This window comes from Rhipicephalus microplus, chromosome 4 (genome assembly GCF_043290135.1).
Source record: "Rhipicephalus microplus isolate Deutch F79 chromosome 4, USDA_Rmic, whole genome shotgun sequence".
Classification (NCBI taxonomy): domain Eukaryota; kingdom Metazoa; phylum Arthropoda; class Arachnida; order Ixodida; family Ixodidae; genus Rhipicephalus; species Rhipicephalus microplus.
Window position 1 is genome coordinate 198,917,024 of NC_134703.1, and position 21,453 is coordinate 198,938,476.

The 21,453-nt window shown below is 44.8% G+C and overlaps 1 protein-coding gene across 1 annotated transcript in view; it reads right to left on the reverse strand.

Annotated features, from left to right (window-relative positions):
* LOC119172991 (ubiquitin carboxyl-terminal hydrolase 8) overlaps positions 1 to 21,453 on the reverse strand; it is a 246,966-nt gene that overhangs the window by 114,691 nt on the left and 110,822 nt on the right. The window contains exon 12 of the mRNA XM_075893916.1: positions 19,067 to 19,149. Within this exon, the coding sequence (XP_075750031.1) occupies positions 19,067 to 19,149 (83 nt within the window). The remainder of the gene's footprint in view (positions 1 to 19,066; positions 19,150 to 21,453) is intronic.

The following is a 21,453-nucleotide window of genomic DNA, read 5'->3' on the forward strand; positions in this document are numbered from 1 at the left end:
TTACCGGGTGCAAGCCATAGCCAAGGCAAGATCATAGCTACTCACCGAAGCCACCAACTGATCTGTGAGTGACGAATACTAATGCCACCATTGGTGGCATACTATAAATGTTTACAATCATGAATGCCTGTGAACATCCACAAAACACCATGTTATTGTTGTCTGTTTTTTTTTTCTTTTATGCCTGTGCTTGCAGGTCTTACTTCCTGATGAATTCCTGCCGAGTAGCTCAACCTTATGTCAGAATAAAACATATTTAGAGAGTAACAGATTTTTTTCTTAAACAACGCTGCAGGAATGTCAGAAAAATTGAGAGACCCCAAAAAACTAACCGCGATGGTGAAATTGACCGTTGCTTTCCAGTGCACGAGCAGAGAAAAAATTATGATAGAGTTTTGATTAGTGCTATGCTCTAGTAAATTAACATCAATACAAACCTTGTAATAGCTGTGATAGCCAATATGATGGGTGCCCCATTATGCAGCTTAATGGGCATTGTTGTTGTCTATCCACTACTGTATATGATTTAAATGCAATTAAAAAAATAATCAGGAGATCAATAAAAGTTTCGTACAGGCAAGGGCTCCGCCAGCATTATGGTGTCTACAGAGAGCAGTGGTAAACATTGTGGGAATCGAGAGCGCCCCCGTACCAGGCGCCTTGTTCCCCAGCTGCCGACCGCGTAGCTTGGGCGCGTATAATCACCGGCATTCGCCAAGATGGCTGCCAGGGCGCCTCTTGGTCTGGGCGAGTCAAGCCTCGGCTCTGTTCCGCGCTGGCATGTCCAGGCACGCTACGCTGCGCGGGCCTACGTCACAACGCATTGCCATTTCCCTTTGGGTGCGTGTGACATCCTCCTCTCTTACGAGCTATGTTACGTCCGACGATTCGCTCGTCGCGGCAGATGCTCTCAGGCCTCCACGAGAGGCTGACGCGCTGCTTAGCAGGCGGCTTCTCGTTCGTGCCTTCGACTGCGGCCCTTGTGCAGGAGTCATCGCGCCCTAGGCAAGCGTACTTGCTCGGTCTTGCGGAGTTCCCTATACGGCCTGCAAGCCCGTGAGTGTCGCACTGTGCGGCATCTTGGGTTAATAAACTAGTTGTTCTTATTTTCCTGCTTCGTGCGTGGTTCTGCGCAGTGTTAGAGAAAACGACGAACCCAGCCGCAGCGTCGTCGCACGCAGCGGCAGTGGAGGACATCGCATCCTTACACGGTTGCGCTTAGTAGGTAAGCCTAGTGCAAACCTATCTCCACAACATGTACATGTTCCCATGGCAATAACCAAGCAAAGGTTCGCATAATTGCGAATACCCTCAGACTGACCTTAATAAATGTCTTTCCCTGTTTTTCTATGCACCCACCACATGCAAGGAAAAGGTTTCGAGCTTTCGATTACTACAAGAAACTTTGAGGATGCTTTGGCTTCAAGAGGCCCTGCAACACTTCTTGGCATGGTCAGAAAACGCTACCGATCGGTAGTAGAGGTTCCCGAGAACACGCGGGCCAAATATTATAGCACAGCACGTGGCCTGGAATTCACAATAAATTATCAAAGTCAGCTAAAAACTACTTTCTCTTCTCTCGAAAAATGGCACAATATGCCCAAAAATCACACGTGAATTACCCGTCTATCAGCCATTGGCTGATTTGAACATGGCGCGCTCGCTCGTTACAGAGATCGCCGCAAGAGGCCGCGACTTGTCCACGCGTGCGCGCGCGATCACACTGGAAAAGCGGCGCATTTGAAGAAAAAAACAATAAAAAAAGTGCTTGAGGCCACGAGGCGGGTGTGATGATTTCCGTGGCCCTGCCTTCCCTCCCTGCTTAGCTTCCAGTGCTATTGTTAGGACGAGAGAAGAGAGAATGCATGCGACAAACCTTTGTAACTCCACTCGCACTGGAAAGATTCTTAAAATTTTTGCGACGTTGAATTCGTGAGGCAATAAGCTTTCCCAGTGAATTCATTTCGTGGTTACTTGAAAAAGCGTTTCAGGGCCCTTTTCAGCTTTAAAGGAGTCCAGCAACATTTTTCTGGGTTATCATAAAATAGTGTCACTATACAAGTCATATGCCACAAAGACATCTGGAATCCATTAATTACAAGCAGAGATTGTTACACAATGCTTCCTTTCGTACCAGCATGAGCACTGATAGGTGCGCAGGGAAGACATGTCCTCGTTAGTCAGCAACTATGAATGTTTACAATAATGAATGCCTGTGATCAACTTTTTTTCCTCCTTTCCATAAAACGCCCAGCTTACTTTCAGTGTGGTGGCTTCGGTAACTACACAGCCCATGATGCTCAAATCAGCTAGCCACCGTAGATTTGGGTAATTGGCACAGAAATTTGGGCATATGGCATCATTTGCATAGAAAAAAAAACAGCAATATCTAGCTGACTTCAAGACCAACTGCAAACTTTAGGCCACGAGCCACACTGTAATTTGGAGCTCACGTGTCGACTACTGATTAGCAGCAATTTCTGACCATGCTCAAAAAGTATTGCAGGGCCTCTCGAGGAGTGGAATGCGATACTTGCGCCTATGGCTCACAAACATATAATAAACGGAAACACCTGTGCTGCAATAGGAGCCATGGCTGAGAGCACAGGATATCCGACTAAACAGTGAGTGGCAGTAATGAATCAACCCCACTACTGGGGGCACCTGTGACCTAGATTGGGTTACATTCTTTGTAACCCTACCTTCATACTTTGAATTCATCAGGTCATTTATGCTCACAGAAGGAAAGACCACTGACGCTGGACTTGACACCGCATTGACGCTGGACTTGACACCCCTGACAGTACACATAGATGGACTTCTTTCAAGGATTCGCAGCGCTGCATTTGCAATACCTTGTTCAAACCTTATGCAAGGGAAGACGAGGGCCTCAGTCTTTTGAAGCAACTTTGGAACAGTAAAAGGGGTGTTTTGGAGCAGCTCTGGAGCACCAAAAAGCGTGTTTTGGAGCAGATTTTTCGGGTCACACATCATTGTTAATTAAAATTTTTGCTTTCTCTTTGCTTTCCCAAAAAATTCACTGGTTTTTACTAAGCATTCAATGCTAATCAAGTGACCAGACTTGCCCCAAAATGATATATATTATACCTTACAACATCAAAGCTGAAAGCACAGCAACTCAAACAAAAAACAAAAACGGTGCTTTGAACAGCTAGTCAGATAAATAAAAAAATTCGTTGTTAAATTGCAGTAATGTTCAAAATGTGATTAAAACACCGCATTCAACATTTACAGCAGCTCAAAACTAGAGATGAACTAATATAATAAAAGTTATGTTCATACTAAACCAATACAGCTCTATGAAAATAAATTTAAAAAACTTAAGTTCCGGTCACTGTAGTGCCACAGCCGACATGAGAACCGCAAAGAAATTTAGATGGGCTCGCCGCGCCATTGCTAGGCAATCAAGTCCTTTTTTTATTACGATAGAAACTCTATGGACACTCAACGAGTTTTTGTCGTCGTCGTCATGTTCCGCGTAAACTACAAGTTGCTAACACTCCCCGGGCATCGTACGTTCTACCCACGCATAAAACTGTGCAAGCTGGGGTGATGAGCGCTGCTCAAGCAGAAAGTATACGAGGCCGCTGATCTCTGTGGCTCGGAGGGCGTACACCATAGCATCCCACCGCGTGTTAGACCTACCGTCGAATGCTCAAGCAGAGATGAAACACGCTGCCCGTCTTGAACGAGCATGCAAAAATATGCAGGAAAAAAGGAGGGGGGAGCGGGTCGCTCCTGCAGCAGCAGTGAACTTTGATTCTAAGTACATGGTTGCAATAAGCTGGTGCGTGCGCTATCAGCAACGATGAGTGTGCGGCTCATAAACCGTTCTACGTGGTGCGCTCTCAACAGGAAGAGACGTACTTATTCTATTACACCAGCATTTTGTAGAGTGTCACGATGCCAGATCTAAAAGAGTTACATTTCAGCCTTCGAATCGTCATGGGTCGTGAGGATGACGAAGACAGCAGCCCCTGTCTTCATGAGTAAACTTTATTTGGGCAAACCTTTGCCCGGAAAACAAAACGTTGCTCTACAAGCAATAGAAGCTGTAGACTGATAGCAGCAAACCAAAGCGTCAGCTGTCGATGAGCTGCCAAGCAGCAAAATGCGTCGACGTTTATACATGTGCCATCGAAAATTTCAGCTTTATCACTAGTGGCTGTGTTCATTCCCAAACAAACTTTAATGTAAGCGTTGTGCACGCTATCTCATCGAAAAGTTCTAAGATTATCTAGTTTGTTCCCAATCATTCAGGTTCAGTTTGCGCAATGCATGGTTACACGCGTACCGGTGCAGTCGCAAAAATAGAAAAGAAGCGCGTGCGGCATTACTACAACATTACAAATTCTTGCTATTGCAGACATCGCTTCACCGGTGAAACTGATTCTTATTTTTTTTTTTCAGTTTATATGGTTCGGCCAGCAGCTTTGCTGTTAAACCATTGATTGATTGATTGATTTGTGGGGTTTAACGTCCCAAAACCACTATTTGATTATGAGAGACGCCGTAGTGGAGGGCTCCGGAAATTTTGACCACCTGGGGTTCTTTAACGTGCACCCAAATCTGAGCACACGGGCCTACAACATTGCTGTTAAACCATATATGGAGTCGCGTAATGAGGTATGCACACAAACGCCCCGCTAACAAGATTCATGCATGAACCAAAATACGAAGTGACCGAACTGATTTGATATGGACGCGGTTGCATCCTTTGTGTAGCCCGCGCATGTTGTTTGTTCGATGATAAATCTCTACTAAATTTGGCGTTGCACACGGAAATCGCAGTTAGGTGCAGCAGGTCATATTGGCGCAAATGGCGCAGCACTTCCACCCCTGGTTATGTTGCCCACTTCTTTAGCTGTTCAACAAAAACTCTTAGCCTCCGTGTCTTTCTAAAGTGATCCACTGACTCCACCAAGCACTTCAGAGCTTTTTATCTTCCTCTCTTGCATGCTCTGTAACTCGAGCCCAAGTTCTTTTCTTTTCAAGGTTACCTGCTGTGCCACAGCTTGCTTCTTCTGTTCTTTTACACGTAACACATATCTATGCCTGGCTTAGAGCCCTGATGACTTCAGTTCTTTCGACAGTGGAATGTTAAGCAGCCCACTGTAAGTTTCAGAGCCTCGCAGATGACTCGTTAGAGAGTATACGAGAGCTCTGCCATACTTTTGACCGCAACTTGCTTGTTCAGAGGATACTTGTTCTACTAAAGCCTGTTCATGGCTAAGCAAAAGGATCTTCAGCACTTTCCATAAGATTGAGAATGACGGGTCATGCTTCATAAAGAGCACAAAGAGAACATCAAGGCTTTCACCGTCCCTTTCACAGTTTTGCAGTTCATGCTGTTTTTATTTTTATTTTTTGGCAGAACTGAATATACCGTACCCGCACAGTATCTATTTTATGCTCATAAAAAGGTCGAAACATGACAACCCTCGAACGAGAGGGTACCCAAGAGGGCTTCTCTCTACGATTCTCAAGATCATACTCACAATAAACTGCTGACACTCGCTTTTCAACTCAACAACACATTTGGGACTCACTTTCCCACTCTTAATTTAAGATCTTCTCAACTGCACGTTCAATGTCCACCTTCTCAAGCGATGTGTAATTGACCGCATCATCAACATGTATTTGCAAGATTTTTGCGATGCTCGTGGCTCTTGTGAATGCTGAGTGCTTCACAAACTTTGCACAGAGGCTCTTCACAACACTTTCAAGCTCTTTCGGTAGAAAAAAGAATCTACGGAGAATCACTCTGACAAACAGTCAAGAAAGGCTGCACAACCATAACAACATTTAGCGAAAAGTTTAGTTTTACAGAGTATGATGCATGCTTACAAAAGAAAGTGGAAACATCCTACTACGTGTCTCTTCAACAAAATTTTCATAACGGACCAGTACATCATGAAAGAGTGGAAACAAGCTAGATAGACAGCTATTGGCTACCTAGCTTATTGCATGCGTTCCTACATTGTAAGCGTTATGCATTGTGTGCAAGCGACATGAACCGACATCCAAGCCCTGAACTCATCCTTCATGTGCTGCTGCAACTTGTTGAAGAGACTTCAGTGGCCATTTGGGTCATAGATCGAGAGCTGCACAATCTTGCTCAGAGGAAAGGACGCGAATGTTTTCGTCAACTTTTGCAAGAGGTCGTCCACTATGCTGTGACCTAAGAATGTCAAAATCAGATGTCTGGTTTTCACCTCACAGTTGTTCTGACGTGAACACCAAGTTGCTTCCTTTGCAGGTACAGTGGAACTCCCGATTATACCACTTTCAGGAAACTATGTAAAACTGTCGCATTATCCGGGTGTCGTATAATCGAAAAACCAAGATTATAGGCAGTGACACTCAGCCTTTCCCAAAAACGGGTACAGACCACCTAAATAAGCCCACGGCATGACCTTATGCCTCTGCAAGAAAGGTAAATTAAATTATTCTTGCCAGTGACAGCTAATGGCAGCACTACTTAGTTGGAGGAGGGGCGAGCAAGTCTTTATCGACAACTCTAAAAAAATCAAATTTCACCTGCATCTTTCTACCGATAAAGAGAATCCGAAAATTGCCAGCGCACGCAAAAGACACCAAAACTGCCTTGCCAACAGCCTCCCGGCATCAGAATCAGACACAGTGTCATCACTATCACATAATGGCGACGAACCACCAGTTCGCGTAGAATGCCTTCGCGCGTGACTGAGCCGTGCGCGTTGTAATTTGTTTGCTTGTGAAGTGTAACAAGTGATGTACCGCTGTTATTATGAACGTTGACGTCAAGTGAAAGTAATCTTGCACGTTGAAAACAGCTGAATCCAGCCCTTGAGCATGTGCGAGCCAGTGACTGCGAGGCAAGAGATCAGCTGTATGTCGACCAGCAAAAGTTTCAACGGACCAAAAACGTGACGATATCAACTTTTCGGCCGGCTGAAGCTACTTTCTGTGGATAGAGCTTCACTATGTAATGACCCCGGATACGTACGCACGCAATCGAGGCATATGTAGGAGCACATGAGGTTGCAGGAAAATAAGTTTTCCATTCCAAGAATACATCCTATCCCATCTGTCTACTTTTCTAATTGTCAACCTAGAGGGAACGCACATTCATGTTTTGCACTTGTTAATACTTAATCCACGCTTGATTTGAGTAAAGGCGTTCTTTTTTCTTTCGGACGAAATCTGAATGTCATCGTAAGATGCGGGGTTAGTGTAAAACTGGGTCGTATAACCAAGGCTTTTACTACATTACTTTTATGGAGATTTTGCCAGTACCAAACCGATTCATCGTATAATGCAGGTCGTCGCAAAACCGAGTGATGTATAATCAAGTTCCAATGTATTCATTCAACGTTTCACCAAATACAACGAAATGCTCAGACTTTTCCATCATTTGTCATACTTGTGAAGTGAAAAATTGGCACAGACCGTGGAACACAACACAGACACGTTTCTATAAGAACGGTTGAGGCCCGCACAATTTCATTGTCTGGAAACATCTTTTAAAATAGTTGCGGGCAAGATTCTGTTTGGTGCCACATAAGTTGGTTGCCAGACTTGGGGGTACTTGCCCCTGCAGTCCCAGCTTACCCACATTGTTCTTGTGTAACCTGCTGTGCCTGTGTGGTCTGTTGACATTGGCCATTTTACTGAACAGCCCCTGTGTGTAGCACCCTTTTTTTTACTGTACGTTCCATTCTAGAAATAAATAACAGATCAGACTAGATCATGCGTCGCACATAGAGAATTCACTTGTTTGTATTCAACTGTCTCTCAAGAGTAGGAAACTCATGCCTAATGATGGGTTTACTGGGGGAATTGCACGGCGACACAGAAGCGTTGCGATAAATCATAGTCATTTCCGAAGTGTGGAATACCTCTGTAACTGTTCATGTCATGTCGATTACACACGACGACGTGTTCGCCCGAAAAAATGATTCAATAGCGTCGCAGAAAAGCTGTGCCCATATCACTGTGGCCAATAACCTACGCCCAGCTTCGCAGTTTTCGGTATTTTGCCAGCATGCATGGTGTGTCGAGTCACCAGGAAGCCAGATTGAACGTGTTTTGCTGTGACACCAAAACACCACACTATGGGCACCAGTAAAATGAGAACCATGAAGCGGTGAGTAGGTTGCTGGCACCCCACTGACGATGACACACTACGGACACTGGCAAAATTGTGGGAGCCAATGAGAAAGCATTACGGGAAAGCTGGAATTCTAGAGGCAAATATTGCCCCCACATTTGGCAGCACACTGGCAACACTGACCTCCAATTCTGGTAACAGACTTCTGCGACACAAAACAGAACCTTGCCTAGTTGCGAAATAGATGCAATGGAGCTATAGAAATATTAGGACGACACAACTTTCATCGTCTACAATAATCCCGCTTTAATCACGGATTTGTGCTTTCTGTAGTCATTGTCAAGTGTTGCAGTTCAAGAGGAAGTTGCCATGTTTTCATGATGACAAGTCGCCTCGAACGTCAGGTTTGTCATTTGCATAACACTTGTGATGGATGAGTATCCCTCACCTGCTGCCACATTGGATCGGTGCTTCATGCCTTTTTGATGGCTCCTTAAAGAATAATATTTGCCCCCAAAGTTGCAATGTCGATTGTCTTCTGGCATAGTATTCCCATTGGCTCGATAAGATCGCTTGCTTCAAGTTGACCTAGTTTGGATATTCTGTATGATGTAGCCATGTAGGCTGAAACTTGCAGTTTCCTCCTGGCATCCTTTCAAAGCACATTTCAAAGCAAACATATAATGCACTTGGCTCAATGGTCCACACGAGCCTGTCAGGCAAAAGACCGCTCGCTAGTGAGCCAAGTGAAGGTGTCGCGGTGGCACAAAAAGTGATGCCTGCCATCGTCAACCGCTTGATGTGCTGCACTACGAGATCGTGCCAGACAATGACCAGTAATGGGCGAGACATGAAGCGTGTCTCCCCTTTTGCCTAGTCACAGCTGGGATCGCATCCTGCATGTACCAGATGCTGCCCGCAGGAACTGAGCAGAAATAAGTCTTCCAAGTGGGAGCACAATATAAAAAGGAGAGACATAATGCGCTCGATTCCACCTACGTGGGATTCGCAACACCCGCTCACCTGCAACACTTGCATGAGCAGTCGGCTTATGCATAATGCTGTGGACATGACCTAGCTTGATACTGTGTGGAGATGGCAGACTAGCTAGATTTAGGGACCGCAGGCAGAACGAGCAATGTGCCTTGGCTTGGATTCGGTTTCGCATCAATATTAGTTGCAAGATGCTCGGCTGTGTGATTTAAAACCAAAACTCCCAGACACCTTTTGGTGAGCAACTTGTTTTCATGGTCACTCATAACGGAAGGGTTTCTGAAATGCGCGTGACTTACAGAAATGGGTCATTGATTTTCTCTAGTAGAATAAATTTTACAGCATTTTCAAGGATTACAAGGAGTTCACGAGTATTCAAGTAGTTTAATGGGCCCTTGAGCTTACATTGTCAATATCAAGGATATTCAAAGATTTCAAGAGGCTGTGCGAACCCAGCTCATTTTCAAAGTGAGGGACCCATGCTCGGTGAAAAATGAAGCAAGGAGAGTGCTTTTAATATGCCCATCAGCAAAAAAAAAAAAGCAATCCTGGCATAAGCAGACAAAACCACTTAAAAGTAGCCCAGAAACAGAATGAGCGGGGCAAAAAACAACAGCCCTTGTTGGGTGCCAGTCAATATTTAGTGCGGGCCCCGTGAATGCTCAGCAACATCAATACTCAATAATACTTGCTTCTTTCGTGAAATGTCAAGAGGCGCCTTTGTCTGTGTCGCACTAGTGGCAATGTCGCAAGGTACTGAAAATTTAGATGAGCACTCACGTACACTTTAAAACTAACTTGAAGTTAGAAGGAACTTGAACTAATGAAGGCATCATTCAACAGTCATAATCAGTCAGAAGTGTCCATCCATGAAAGAATATTAAACAACACAAGCACCTTGAGTTTCAAAATTTGATGTCAGAGTTCTTTGACACTTATCAAGCAAGGCTTGGCAGCATGTAAGAATTCACAAACTTCAGTCTTTTAGAGAAATCTTGAGCCCTTTTCTGAACATTTGTGCGGGCTAAGTCATTGGGCACAATGTGTTTTCAGCAAAATCGCTCTAGCACAATGTAAATCAAACACTTCAGATAATAGTGAGAGGTTTCCAAAAATGCTTTCTATCCCTTTTAGGCAAGGCGTACTGTATAAAAATTTCGAAGGTGTGTCACAAGCCGAGTGTTTTTTCAGATGACCTAAAACTCAGTGTGAACATTTCTGCAGACTTCCTGAGTGAACCACTAGCGGACATTTGATTTCATTGCACTGCATATTGCTGCAAAGGATCATATTACTGGAGACACTACTGTGTTCAACGATCGTTCGATGTGCCGCGTTTCAAGACCAACATGAAAAGTAAGTTTTTTCTCCACTAGAAATGAATACAATAAAACAAACTGTGCATGCATTTTGGAACTAATACACTCAATCCCGGATATATCAAACTCGGATATATCGAATTATTGGCTATATGGAACAGTTGAGAAATCCACTTGAGTTACCCATGAAAAAAAAGTATGGGACCCTTGCACCCGTGTATAGTACACGTTGGTCGGTGCACTGCCCGCAATGCACCGACCCGTGTTACCTCTTGAATTCTCATGCCAAAGTATGGGATCGATGCACCTGCATATCGTGCACACGGGTGCACATACTGGTGCCCCCATGTTTGTTAGCGCACAATGGCTTGCGATGAGCATTCGAGCCTGAAAAGCATGGCCTTCAAGATGTAGAACCTCATGACGTGCTTTTCGTGTTTCTGTTTTAAAACGCACGTCTCGGAGGCTACGCTTTTTCTAGCTTTTCGCATCAAGCAGCTGAAAGCAGCGGCTGCCAGCTATGAAGCCACAAGTGACATTGATATCGCCCACATTTTGACGGTGAACTCGGCATTGTCTGTTGCGCCTTGTGGATTTGTGTATTTTTCGCCTCGTTCTTGATAAATCCTCATTCGGGAGTTGAACTGTATGTTGACCCGCACGTAGCAATAAAAATCATGATTGACGTTTGGAGCGACGTCAAGTAAAGCACTGTTGTAAACTTTCCTTGCAGGCCAAGTGACAACTTCCGGTGTGCCATGACCGCTGACAATGGCGTGCGGTGCCTCAGTGAATTCTGCGACTTATCAGCGTTTCTGGGCACCATCTCGGACAGTGAGCGGCTTCATCAGGGCAGACAACGAGGTAGTTGTTTCTGACTGCATCGGTGCTGAGATCATAGCTGTCGTTGCCCCGGAAGTGTGCCCGTGCATTTATGAATATTGCCACAGTCCTTTCTCAAGTTTTGTTATCGCCCCTTTACCATGTAATTTTAAGCACAAACCGCGCCTTTAGTGTTCGAGAAGCTTCAAGACTGCAGTAGCTAATTTCGTTAAGATAACGCTCACTTGAGCATTACCAATTATTCTGGAACATATGTGGCTGCTAGCAATAACAATAGAATATTCGACGACACGCGTATAAATGCCACTGCGCCTCACCGCTTGTCAATTGATCGAAGGCCGACGCTCTGTTCGCCACTATCAGTGCCAGTATGCTGCTGTAATCTTGTCGACTTTCCTTTTATGTGGCCTAATACGCAGTTTAACCTGAACACCCAGTCTGCTCTCTTCGTCCATGTCACGACCCCATGACATCTGGTGGAGGTGCTGCTTCATGTACCAGATGCCCCAGTCAACCAAGCCATGAACCCAGCCTACGTCATCCGGTCATACGCTAGCAAGAGTACAGAAAAGTACTATTGGCTACAACTTGCAGCCAACATCACTCGTTATGTCAGGACCTGCAGAGATTGTCAGCGACGAAAGACACCGCCAACTCGGCCAGCCGGACTTCTCCAGCCCATCAAGCCACCTCGCCGACTGTTCCAGCAAATCAGCATAGACTTACTGGGGCAGTTCCCGACGTCAAATTCTGGGAACAAATGGATCGTCGTAGCTACCGACTACCTCGCACGCTACGCCGAGACAAAGGCCATGCCCAAAGGCAGTGCCTCCGAGGTAGCAAGGTTTTTCATCCATAGCATCGTCCTGTGTCCTGGAGCTCTACATGTCCTCATTACTGACAGTACGGCCTTTACAGCGAACCTATCTGAGGCGATCCTGAGGTACAGCCAGACAAGTCACCACCGGACCACCGCCTACCAACCACAGACCAATGATCTCACCAAGCGTCTTATTAGACCGAATAAGGCGATGGTCCTATTGAACCATCGCCGATATGTACATTGACGTCGAACACAAGACTTGGGATGCAATACTTCCATACGTAACATCGCGTACAACGCTGCCGTGCAACAAACGATCCAAATGACGCTGTACAAGTTGATATATGGAAGGAGCCACGCCATGATGCTCGACGCCGTGTTACCTAACCCCAGTGACGAAGAAAACATCGGCGTGACTGTCCACCTCCAGCGCACCGAAGAAGCTCGACAACTCACTCGTTGCCGCACTTAAGACCAATAAACGACTGAGAGCCGCCGCTACAATTTATGACGATACTTCGTGGAATACTAGTCTGGCGAACGTGTTTGGGTATGGACGCCGATAAGCCAACGTAGACTCTGAGTCCACGTTGGCTTTTTCACTTAGTTTTTTACCGAGTCACTCAGTAAAAAACTTCTGCGAAGGTGCTTCAGACCATACAGGGTAGTTTAACATCTAGGCCTACTTGACTACGAGATTGTCCCTGACTGCATCACGAACTCTTAACAGCACCGATCGCAACCTAAGTCGTCCATGTCGCACGTCTTAAGCCATTTCGTGAGTGTTAACGAGCTGGAAGAGTGTATTTTGTTGTTGTTATCCCTTGTACATTCTCGCATTATTATTTTACTTTCATCTTCTTTTAAAGCCTCGAGACGATGCCTTTTTCAACGGGGGGGGGGGGGGGGGGGGGCAACGCGATCTCTTTTCCTAAAGTTTTGTTATCACCCCCATTGATTGTTGATTGATTTGTGGGGTTTAATGTCCCAAAACCACCATATGATTATGAGAGACGGCGTAGTGGAGGGCTCCGGAAATTTCGACCACCTGGGGTTCTTTAACGTGCACCCAAATATGAGCACACGGCCTGTTATCACCCCCATTACACTGTACGTAATCCTCAGCACAAACCGCGCCTGCAGTGTTGGAGAAGCTTCGGGACTGTAGTAGATCATTTCGTTAAGATCACGCCCACTTCGCGAACATTGCAAATTATTCTGGAACATACGTGGCCGCTGGAGATAACGCTAGAATATTCGACAACCCGTGTGTAAATGCCGCCGCGCTTCACCGCTTGTCAGTTAATCGAAAGCCGACGCTCTGTTCACCTTGCTATCAGTGCCAGTGTCTTACTGCAATTTTGCTGACTTTCCTTTTATGTGGCCACAAGCTCGGCCCAATAAACCGTTTAACCTGAACATCCAGTCTGCTCTCTTCGTCCATGTCACGAACCAGTGACAATATGCCACAGCCTTCGCTGCCACTGTTAACCAACCTTTTGCTGAGCTATAAAGCTTGCATCGGCGTTCTGCGTCAACCAACGCTGTTGTGGCTGAAGGAGCTGAATTCACTTATTTGAAAAGCTCCAATGATATTGAGGATGACTGGAACTGATGGCACGCAAGAATCAAGACAAGTTTACGGACTATTTTCATGAGAAATAAAGTGCGTTAACTTGCAGTTCATACCTTGTTCTTCATAATACTGTGAGCGAGTCGTTATGTCAGCACTTGTAACGATTTTCACAGCCTAAAATGCTTTAATTTAGGCTGCTTTAAATGCACGTATTTTGTATATCGAGTTATCGGTATATTGAACTATTTTGCAATCCCTTTTGAGTTCGATATATCTGGGATCGAATGTATTTGATTCTTTTTATGCAAGTACTGAAGCTGACTGATGGCAGAATAATTAGATAATGAGTTCCACACTCCTTATTTTTAGTTGCTAAAACTGAGACAAAACAACACATTTCTTCATTTTTTTTTCTTTCAATGTAATACTGAGTGCCTTGGAATTAGGCCATGCAAAGTTGACGCGTTTCTGTTCCTGACTGAATGGGCTTCATACCTGCCAAGTTCAAGGGTTCTGAACCCGGGAGACTTCCGCAACAATGGGTGGAAGGGGGGGGGGGGGGGGGTTGTGCTGAACTATTTACCCCCGTTTTTTATTCACCAAAATAAAAACAGGAACATCGCGAAAAACAAGACAAGTAAGGGGAGGTCCCAATCGCAAGCGTAAACATGGGCGTTGCAATTTCATAATGGCTTGGAGTGGCCAAACACAAGAGCGCATAGTTTCCCACTAAGCTGACAGTCTAGCTCAAAAAGGGAGCGCAAGTATTCCCGTTAATTTCACATCATCAAAACAACTAGAAAAATCTATTTTCGTCAAAACAACTCGTGTATATCTTCCTGGGACACGTCAACGGACGAGGCAGCTGGCTGCCGTGAAAGCGGGGTCAAAGTTTTGCTCGCGACTAGATTCTTTGGACAGGAACGTCAAAGCGCTCCTAACCCTTTATACGTCTTTTCTACCTTTAATCTAATGCTGCGCTATCCGCGTGCCCCCAAAGCGCGTAGATCGCTACCCCATTGCCGCAATCGCGGTTACGTACGCGGCAGTTGCGGCAAGCAGTTGTTCCGTTTTCAATCCGCGGGCGCTGCCTGCGCACGTGCCTTCAAAACTAAATCGGTTTATACTATCTATCATCGCATCTGCCGTGGTTTTGTCAACATAGTTTGCGGAAAGCAGCACTGCTTTGACTGGTCGAGTGTTGATCGTGCGCACATTTTCAGTGTTGTCTCAGTTATGTCCTCGTCATACATGATCGTTTCAAGAACGACTGCGGTTTCATCCCCAGTGGTTGTGCCAACAACAACCACATGCACTATAAAAGAGTGCGGGTGCCGCAAGGGCGCATACTTCCGAAGCTTTGAGCATGCTGCTCCGGCCTTCGTTCGACCATTTCGTTACTAATCTTCATATCACCCGCCGCAAGATTAAGAAAAGTGTTCGGAACATTCAAATTTTGGCCTAATGACACTGGAACTTGGCTGGCGAATTTCACGAATTCGTATCTGCCGCGATTTCGCATCACTGAGATTCTACTGTACGCTTAAATGAATGCTGTCATAATATATGGTGCGCGCGGGTTGAAATGTGCAAAAACAAAACAGTACGCCGTGCGGTGGCGACTTGTGTGGCCTTTTGAATGTGTGCACCGTGCGGTGGAAAATCGCGTATGTGCCATGCGGTGGCGAAGAGGACGGCGATCGTGTGCGCGGCGTATCTCGAGACAGCGTGGGCCGTGCACGGGAGTCGAAATTGCAAGGCTGGGCTCTCCCTCGCTGGGCGTCCGGTCCCGGAGCCCTGTCTCCTGCTGCCTCGACTTAGAGCGCTCCTGCCTGTTCCGCTTCGAGGAGATCGGGCCAGAAAACGTGCACGAGGCCGGGCCAAGGTCTTGATGCTGTAGGCAGACGGGCTCACTCAGGGTTCGGCCCACAAGCACGCACAGGTCGAGGGCGTCTACCGTGGAGCGGGTCCCTTGGGCGCAGAGTCCCGGCATCAACAGCCACAGAGTGGACCTTGACTTCACGCGGCCAGACCAAACACCGAGCTACGGCATCGGACAGATGGTCTACACACAGCGCCTCCAACTCGGCAACTTCATCGGCTCCGACAACAAACTGTACGCTACTTCAGATGAAAAAAAAAAAAAAAACCAAACAGACAGGTCCAGAGCAGAGGATACCACAGGTGTTGCCCTATACGCACCGTGTAGCGCATGGCTTGAAAAAAAGTGGCGTTCAGGTTTGGAGTGTCCGTGGTATTTTCCGCACCAAGGAAATTGGGTGGTTTGTGTGCACGCATCGGGAAAAAGAAGAAGTTTCAGTGTGAGGCGAAGCATGGGAAGGTTTTTGTGAAGTGTGTTGTTGGCGTGGTGTATGCAATTCCATTGACGTGCGGGATGTTATACATAGGCCAAACAGGGCGTTGTGTGAATTTTAGGGCCTGGGAACATTTCAAATCACTTGAGAAAGGCACAGGCTCCAATCTAGCCCTTCATTGTAAACAGTGCAATTGTAAGCCACTGCTGAACGAAATCAAGATTTTAGGCAAAAGCCATGAAAAATTGGCACGGGAAATTTTGGAAGCTTTTCATATTGCAAAGAGTGGTGAAGCATGCTGCAGCGATAGCTCCGTGACACTGCGCAGGAAGGAAAACACGTTCCTAGAATCTTGTTTGTAATCTGTAGCGATTAGTAGAGCGAAGAAAGCTTTGAATGATTATGAGTCAGTTTATTACTTTGGGCAATTTTTGGTTATTTTTTAAAGAGCACTTAGCTTCACCATGTGACCGTATGAGTATATATACTTGAGCCACGCATATGTGAATAAACAGTTGGTAGTCTGGCCTCTTTCCTGTCTCCTTCTTCGTTTCCTGTGTGCGTTATTTTATTGGCCGGAAGTTTTTCATCTGAAGCAATGCACCAACTAGCCCAACAACGAGTATTACTGTACGCTACTGCTTGACTATTTCGCGTAACAGCCCTCATGTCAAATTTAACTGTTCTTCTCTGTTCGTTGAGTCCCATCGTAATGTCTGTAAAGGTGTCTCACGCGTGTTTGTCCACCTGCATGCTGCGTTATTCTTTCTGGAGCGAATCCTGAACCCACGTTAACACCACAAACGCCTCCTAAATTCGTTTATAATAAAATTTGGCGGTATTGCAAAAAGCCTGGAGTGAATTTTTGTCAATGCGGTTAGATCACACAAAGAAATTTCGATTTCCAGGAGGTTTTCATGACAACCATACAAATGGAAGAAACAGTAGAAATAAGGAAGCCTTCCGGACAATCTGGGAAACTTGGCAGGTATGGGGCTTATAATTTTCATGAAGTGCAGCGAACGTGCTGGATATTTCCCATGATGCAGTTCAGGCAATACATAGCAAATTTGTGCATTTGTTACAAAGGCAGGTCTTCTTTAATATGACTCTATGGTTTCGGCAGAAGTAGCCATTGCAAGCACTTGTTTAGTTTCTCAGTACTTCAAATTCTTCTCTTTAATATCTCAAATCTTCACGATTCAGTAGATGAAACACGTGATCATTACAGAAGTAAATACAGCCGAATCTTGACAATTAGAACTCGAAGGGGCCCGAAAATTTGTTCGAATTACAAGAAGTTCGAATTAATGAAAGCTATGTAAACAGAGGGCTCTCCATGCAGTGGCGCATGTGCATTGAGCTAACACACGAGGGGGAAGTTTTAGAAGACTTACATTTATTCACAAATCACAGGACATCCATCATTAATTGAAGTGATTGGTGATGGGCGTCTGCACACATTTGCCTTGCAGCAAGTCAATCAATTTCACTTGCATCTGGCAAAGCATGTCTGCTTGGGCTTCAGCATTCTCCTGCGACGACACTCTCTAAAGAGGAGGACAACAACGACTGCATCTCCGCTACTACCCTCTGAGCCAAAGCCGCAGCGTGGCCAGCCTGCGACGAGAAAGGAGGAGGGTCTCCACGCGAAGAGAAGCAGATCGGCTTTTTTTTTTTCTCTCTTCGCGCGCGTCGTTGAAAGGAGAAGGGTTACGTGGCAGGAACAGAAAAGGGGGAAGCGTCGCACCAGCACGTGAGAGAGAGCCACACTCCGCGGCAGCTTTTTTTTTTTTTTTTTTCTCTGTCTTTGCGCTCGGTGTTGGAAGGAGAAGGGTCTTTACGTAGCAGGATCAGAAAAGAAAGAAGCGTGGTACAGGCCCGTTGCAGATCGGCATTTGAGAGGGCGCAAACATTCCACTGCAGCCTTTTCTTTCCTTTTCCCTTCCTTTGCGCGCAGCGTTGAGGTGTCAGAGGTGCCACCGCGGGATTGCGCGGGGTGCTGAGAGGATTTCCGAAGCGCGATATGTTCGAATTAACCCTCGCAAATGCTTGCGCGTTCGAATTACCGGGCATTTTTCGCCCATTGGAATACACATAGCTTTGACGGGACCTCATCGTGACTTCGAATTAACCGGAAGTTCGAATTAAGGGGGCAGACTGGTCTTTGGGACCAATAAGTGACAAAAAAATTCCTTTTTAAAATTAACATATTTGGTTTCTGCAAGTATTTTTCTATATCTGTGCATATTTCCACACACCAAAAATTGGTAATTTTTTTGTAAAGTCATTATAACTGTCCGGATTCTTGGTGCTGTTAACATGGAGAACCTGCAAAAAAATTTATGAGCACCTTTATGAAGATTGCAAAACATGCGCACCATGATTGTTGCTTTTTGAGGAAGCTGTGTGTTTTCAGCTTTTTTCATTTTTCTCAAAAAAGTAAATTTGCGACTGTTAAATTTTGAGGCCTCAATATCTCTGCAGCTAGGGCACGCACAACAATAATTCTTTTTGCAATGGAAACCTGTATGTGTGTAGAATGCAAGTATGGGAGCAAAATTGAAAGCACAAGCCTTTTTAATTATTTACTCATCATAATTGTAATACAATTCCAACTGCTTTTGAACATAGGCAGTTCCCTTTGCTGTAAAATAACCAAGAATGGTCTAAAAAAAAAAAAAAACACTTGCATAATTTCACTGTATAGTCATCAGCGTATGCTGGCACATCTTAAATATCACTTTTAATAAAGCATCTTTTTTTCTATAGTGGCCTTTAAAAATAGGGGGTGAACTTAAGTTATCTCAGGAACAAGGTGAGTTACAGAAAAACTATTTAAATATTTGAAATCGGGAGAAAAAACTGCATAATCCTGTGTAGTTTGATCATAATCACTGAAGAAATAAACAAAAAATGTCTAAGACCAGTCTGCCCTCTTAAGTGTGTTCGAATTAGTGAAATTCGACTGTATTATAATGCTGCCATTGTGGAATTCTGAAACTGATTTTGTAAGTATGCTTTTGCATATGGGTGGTCAAATGTTAGCACAGGCCTATATCGACAATGAAAGAATAGACACACCTGTGAACCTCTTTGTCAGCTTTTCTCTGCTCTTCGTTCAGCTGTCTAATGCGTATTAGTTCCTTGTCCTTCTCCTTCAACTTCTGTAAAAAAAAGATAAATAAAATGAGAGAGACCGTACTGATTAGTAATGGTTACTGCCCTCATAACTATAAGCTGCTCGAGTACCAACCCCAATGACTGAAACAGAGCACTGTGTGAAGCCAGACCCAACGAAGACAGAGGAAGATTACATAAAGTACAATAAATACCCACATTTAATATCAGCAGTTTTGACAACACCGATATGACCATTCACTTTTTTCTTTGTTACTGTGACCAGGTTCAACTGGCTGAGGGTTAACTATTGTAAATCTAGTTATCACAAGCAAAAGGTATGTTTGGCTTAGTTTCGCAAACACTATGCACACAGGCAGCAGCAGTAGCAGTTCAATCTTGACACACTTCCACGCTAAGTATGAGTCTCTAAAAACCTCCTGCGTTTTTGCTGCCATCTGTCGAAAGTTTGACGAAGCTGCCAATACAGTGCCATGTCGAAAGTGTGCCCAAGCTGTACTCCTACAGTACTGCACTTGCTGCTTTAAATTCATAATAATATCTACTTTTTTAAGTGTTCTTAAGCTGATATGAGTGGAGTTTGCACCATTGGATCTTCTAAAGCAGTTAATAAAGTAGTACTGACACAAAATATCCAAGGTGAGACAACAAATGATGTAAATTTGTGTGGAGACACACACAATATCTGCGAAACATCAAAGGCAAATATAGTCTGGAACATAACTAAAATAAATTTTAAAGTGCGTGCCATGCGACTGAGCGAGATTTGAAGCACCTCACAACATTGACATTAACAGGGTTTTTGCATAAACAACTCCTAAGTCACGAGTTTCTCTTGGCCCATTGCTCGCACGCACCTCTCAGTACCTGCGGGCTTGTGTGAGCTGTCAGTGCTCGCTACCGCTGTTCGCTTATCGTGCCCATTGCCAGATGTTACACACCCCATCTGCTGACATTGCCGCATTGGCTCCAGGATTACGACCAAGGCATTCCCCAGCGCATGTAGACGTAGCAGGCTCACATTCAGTGCGGGGGTCTTGTCACAGTTTAGTGCCATCACATCATCAGTGGCGTTTACCTGACAATCAGGACTGCTCCTTCCAAGTCCAGTGCTTTTTGAAACCGTACTGGGCGCTCTAAAAACGTCTATAAATAATAAAGCATCACGTGCTCGAGCAAATGCAAGACGCAACTAGTTGTTATAAGCTACCCATTGAAACAAAAAAAGAAAAACAAGATGCAAAATTAGCTTGTCAGTGCTCACACCAAGAATTGAAGCTTGTCATCTAAGTCATATGTGAGCCTGCCATCAAGAAGAGAGTCAAGATATGGACTGGGTAATGGACTTGGCCTTGTATTTCAGTGCATCAAATAAAACGTTTCTAGCCATTTTAATACACTTCATGTAGTTTGGGACGGTTGGAAACCGGCATCAGCACAAGACACAACTAATTCTACGTATTGACAACAATAAGAAAGTTCTGTTTACACAAATCAGAAGACACAACTAATTCTACGTATTGACAACAATAAGAAAGTTCTGTTTACACAAATCAGAACACGAACCCTGGGTGCCGGTGTACTTCTGGTTTTATTAAGCGAGTCAGCCTTGGAACAAGACTAAAAGAAGAAATATATTTTAGAACTTCTTGTTGGGCGAGTTAGTGCATAACTTCGATGGAAATTGCTATGCATTCGACCGGATGAACACAGGAAAAGGACAGAGTGAACGAAATGAGTTGCAGGACAGAGTGAACGGAAAGAGTGCAATTCAAAAATTGCGCTTTTTCAGTTCACTCTGTTATCTTCCTGTGTTTGTCTGATCAAATGCGCGACAATTTCCATAAAAAAAATATGTTGTACATCAAAAAGTTGTGAAGATATAATCATGAAATTTCAATAGCATCATTAAAAAAATTTTCCAACAAGTCTGCCAACTTTCATCTAAATTTGTAAAGAAATAAGAAAGTTCGCACCAAAAGCTTGATAAGAAGCTCCAGCATGCTCGCATTGGCCGGGTGCACTTTTATAAAATTAACAATTACAAAGCGACTTCTTGTGCGTGAATATGAGATGGTGCATGAAAGCTCAGGCCTGGGACAGTTTTCAGGAAAATACCTGTTCCTAACTCTGTTTCTCCTCCAAAAAAATGTGTTCTCCTTCTCCCCTGAGTCTTACTGTCGAAGCAACATAGCATTCGCCATGTGATGCGTTGCTGCCTCTGAAAGCAGTCAGCAGAAATGTTGCCTAAGCTCCGAAGGCGTTGCACTTGAGCACATTCGAGCATGCTCCTTTGGAGTTTGGAGTGCGCCAACTTAATGGGCCCATTG